The sequence below is a fragment of the Echinops telfairi genome, unplaced genomic scaffold, assembly GCF_000313985.2.
Source record: "Echinops telfairi isolate 266 unplaced genomic scaffold, ASM31398v2 ScPeMD7_7420;HRSCAF=8458, whole genome shotgun sequence".
In the NCBI taxonomy this organism is placed as follows: domain Eukaryota; kingdom Metazoa; phylum Chordata; class Mammalia; order Afrosoricida; family Tenrecidae; genus Echinops; species Echinops telfairi.
In genome coordinates this window covers 52,696,214-52,700,685 of record NW_022111320.1, presented here as the reverse complement: position 1 = coordinate 52,700,685, position 4,472 = coordinate 52,696,214, and the positions used below count along the sequence as shown (strand labels likewise).

General features: G+C 58.3%; 1 protein-coding gene across 1 annotated transcript in view; it reads right to left on the bottom strand.

Annotated features, from left to right (window-relative positions):
• Window positions 1-3,783: 3,783 nt before the first annotated feature.
• The window catches only part of LOC101639697 (IQ domain-containing protein F5-like), a 3,157-nt gene continuing 2,468 nt past the window's right edge, over window positions 3,784-4,472 (bottom strand). The window contains exon 2 of the mRNA XM_004715249.1: window positions 3,784-4,221. Coding sequence (XP_004715306.1) covers window positions 3,784-4,221 — 438 coding nt within the window. The remainder of the gene's footprint in view (window positions 4,222-4,472) is intronic.

Sequence of the window (4,472 nt, the reverse complement as noted above, 5' to 3'; positions counted from 1 at the left end):
AGAGAGAGAGAGAGAGAGAGAGAGGTTCAACACATTAGTCCAGAGCTGTAGACACAGGGAACTCAGGAAAGACAACCCCTCAGGCACAGTAATGGGAGTAGTGCTATCATGAGGGGAGGGGGGTGGCCAGGGAGGGGGAGGGGGAGAAAAGGGGGACCCATCACAAGACTGTATGCATACCCCCCTGCAAAGGGAATGAATAACAGAAATGTGGGTGAAGGGAGACAAGGACAGTGTGAGATACGAGCTAACAATGACAATATATCATTGCTCAAGGGTCTCAGAGCGGGGAGGGAGGGGGGAAAAGAGGAGTTTATATCAAGGGCTCAAGCTGAAAATGTCTTGGAAACGATGATATGTTCCCATATGTTCCATATGTACATACGTTGCAACATATGTACAGACATGCTTGATACAATTGATGTATGGATTGTTATACGATTGTTGTAAGAGCCCCCAATAAAATGCTGGTGGGGGGAGTTTGTTCATTCGTTTTTATTATGATGTCCCGTTCACCTGTAAAAACCTCTGTGCCTCCCACTGCTGATCACCATCTGAGCCGCTCTCAGAGTGGAGCAATTGAGGATAAGATTGCTGAGAAGATCCTTGCAGGGCATGCGTGCTCGTATACAACACACGTCAACAGAATATACAAATAGGAGCTAAGCCCAAGTTCTACATTTACAATCTCAGCCCGGAAGGCAGGAGAGGAACTCCTAGTTGATTTCATTTGTAGGCTGCAGCATGGATTTTGTGATGGTCCACAAGCAGTCAGGTGGGTGTACCAGACCCACCCTGCTAGAGGAGGAGGGATCTAGGGCGTCGGGAAATTAGCATATGGGAGTGGCTTCATCAGGACAGACCGGCATGGTGTGCTCAGGGACAGGCCTTGGCCCCCAGCGGTGAGGACAGGTTTGTGAAGGGACTCCCCACATCTCTGAAGACTGCGGTGATTGCCATCTTAGGCATTGGACGGTTACAGTCAGGCTGAGGGAGCCCACAGCGGGAGGGTCGGCAGGCCAGGTGGGTGTGGTGGCCACGGGGACAGCAGTCACTAAACTAGCCTGACACGTACTGACTTATGGCATTGGCTGCTTATGCAAAGTGTCCCCAAGACCGAACTAGAGGGGAACCCTACCAAAGGAAGGGTTCTAGGTCAGGTGGGTGGCAGTCTAACTCAAATCACCAAATAGAGAGTCGCAACCCCTCAAGAAATCCCCAGACTTGAGCCCGTTTGTAGACCCACAACTCCTTGACTGAAGGGGAGCATGGGTCTGCTAGGTAGCAGGATAGGGGTGGCTCCTCTCCATGCCCACTGGCCCCCTGCAGGAGGTTGGAAGCCAATGCAGGCTAAAGGGGCATGCGCCAGTTCAGACCCCTGAGCCAGGTGAGCTTAATTCAGCCAATGGGGTCAACCAGTACCTCATTGACCACGCCTCCCAGCGAGAGCCCCCCCAAAACTGGAACCTGGAGACCACCGCCCTCTTTCCAGCTGCTCCTCTGCCTTCCGCCATGCCGTGCCACGGTCTCTCTCTCTCTCTCTGGCCTTAGGTCACCGCGTGTGGGTATGCAGTTCCGCGTTCAGCGACTGTAACACCTGAAACAGCTTCTGTCCTTTATGAAAACCCACTCCGATCACACACCTGGCTTCGGCGTGAATTCTTTCTCGTGCGAAGCCAAGAACCGAGGTATTCCCCACCCGGGAAACCTAATAGGTCCCTTTGAGGAAAGGCCTCACTACTCCCCCCCCCCGCCCCCCAACACTGTGTACAGTTGTCTTTCTTCTGGTCTCCCCGAGGGATGCATGGCGTGTTTCAAGAATGACCGTTCACTGGGGGAAAGGAAATCATCAACCCTTTCAGGGATTACTGGACACGGGCTCTGAACTGACGCTGATTCCAGGAGACTCACAAGGATCTGAAGACCCACCAGTCAGTGTGGGAACCACTGGGAGCCCTTGAGACAGCCCGCCACCGTGCCTGCTGACCCTGAGACTCGTCAGAGGCCCCGCCACCTGACCCGCCAACCGTGGACCCCTCCACCTCTGCAGCCTGCGATCTTACCACCTCGGTCTCACCGGTCCCCGAAGGGAGGCAAGTCAGGAGAAGCCTCCATGCTGAACGCTGAACACTGACTTATCTGATTTAACAGGGACGCGGGACCTGCCCGGGCTTGAGCTTTCCCACTCCCCCGGCGTGCATACGCCGTGTTTCTTGGTAGAGATACTATACACGTGCCTGGATAAGCATCACCGGCTTGGCTTCGCTGGACACCTCAGTCTGGGAGCCGCGTCATGTGACTACCTAGATGAAGTGTCCTGAGTCTCCGCTGAGCACTGACATTCCCCGGACCGGCCCTGCGCTGGGCACGTGCCTCCATCCCCAAGGGCCACCTCGCTGCGCTGGCAGCTCCTCCTGGGCCCCTCCGTGCCCACCGTTCCAGACCTCCGGACGACGAGGGCGTGACCGGAGTCCAGGAGAGCCGAGCTACGGCTGTGGGTTGCCAGGTTGAATGGCAATATTCTGTGGCAGCCACTTAGAGATCCAGAGAGCCAGTGGGTCAGAGAGGCGCCCGCTTGATTATGAGACTAGACAAGGGCAGTAGACACAGAAGAATAAAACACTGAAGCCGGTGGGGGTCAGTGACAGACACCGTTAAGGGCGAGAGAGACCACACTGAGTAGAGGCCGCGTTGCAAAGGCAGAAGACAGACAGAAGCCAGCACAGGCATGCATGTGCACACACATGCACGGACCTTCCAGAAAGGTTGCCACAAAGAAATAGGAGCTCAGAGAGGCTGAGGACAGGCCAACGGGCGTGATGACTGAGACGAGACGGTGCGTCTGGGGCGGCCGGAGCTGGCCAGGAAAGCCACAGACAGACATGGGAGACCCCTGTAGTCACTTGTAGGTAAACATTTGCTGGGCGCTGGCACTGCGCTGCGTGCTAGTGACACTGCCCGACTCTCGCACTGCCCTCCTGGGACTCTCCGTCCAGTGGGGAGAGGGAAAAGAATGATGGGGCACTCAGGTAGGGATGAGGGCTCTAAAAACAAAATCTGTCAGGAGCCATGGCACTGCTGGGACGGAGAGAGGGTGCTCTTAGGGACGGTGGCCAGGAGAAGTCTCTCCACGGAGTCACAGCCTTTGCTCAGAGACAGCCCTGAAGGGACAGCTCAGTCCAGAAGAGGACAGCACTTGGGGGGATGAAGCCAGGAGGGGCACGTCTTGAGCAGGGGGCTGCTTAGGAAAGCTGACGGATCCAGTGGGGGAGGACCGGGAGGGGTGAGGGGCCATTGCACTCGGAGGGTTGGCCAAGGCCAGGCTGCGCAGGGCCGTGCACACCGGCAAAGGGGCTGGTGATTGGGCTCTCAGTGTGACGGGCAGACGGCGCGGGACGAAGAGCCAGATAGACAGATATCCACTAAGCGGAGCTGGACAGCGTGGCAGCCCTGCCCCCTGACATGCCTGCCGACGGCCGCCGCCACCACCAGTGTCCAACTCAGCCCGGGCGTCGGAGTGGAACCGTGTCCCTCAGGGTCCCCGGTGGGACTTCTACCAGTGGGCGCCTCTGGATGGGCCATCTGCCCGACTCAGGGGCTCCAGGCACAGCCAGCCCATCACAGTCCGGCTCTTCCCGCCCGGTCGCTCCGAATCTTCCACTCCGCCGCGTGCTCAGAGCTGACTGCGAGAGTCCCACTCTGCCATCTTAGTTCCAACAAGAACCTCCTGGGAGTGAGGAGTCTGACAGAGACCCGGAGACCCGGAGCTGACAGCAGACCTGGTCACTCCTTTATTGGAAGAGGTATGCACTGTGTCACCCGGTAAGCCTGAGACCCCAACAGGATTTCCAGTTGAAGATTCAGAAGGTTCGCCTTGAGCTCATAGCGGCCCTGGATGAAGCCGCGCGTGTGGCAGCTGCGCCAGCGCCAGTAGGCCTGGATGATGCGGGCGGCGTTGAGCAGGCGACAGTACCGCCTGCGGATGCTCCACATGCGGAAACACGCCTGCACTTTGACGATGGCCTGCTCTTGCCGGGCGTAGTGCTCCAGGGCGTCGTGCCGCCTCTTGGCCAGCACCCTGGCCAGCACGCGCCGCCACCAGCACTGGATGATGTAGGTCCTGAGCGCCGCGTGCAGCAGGGTCCTGCGCACCAGGGTGCCGCGCCACCAGGCCTGGATCTGAATGGCTCCCTTCTCTCTCCTCAGGGCTACCTGTTTGCTCTGCAGGAGTTGCAAGGGCCAAGAGGGGCATTCAGGAAATGCTGCCCGCCTACCTCAGCCCCCAGGGACCCAGGAAGGGACCCTCATCTCCTATCCACAATCGCCCAGTCCTCTGAAATTTGCGAGGGCTGGCAGCGCGCCGACTGGAGCCAGAACTCAAGCTGGCCTCTCCCACATAAGGCTTCGCCCGCTACCCGCCCGGTCCGCAGCCTGCTCGCCACTCCTGCCAGGCCAGGCCCTGACCCACACCC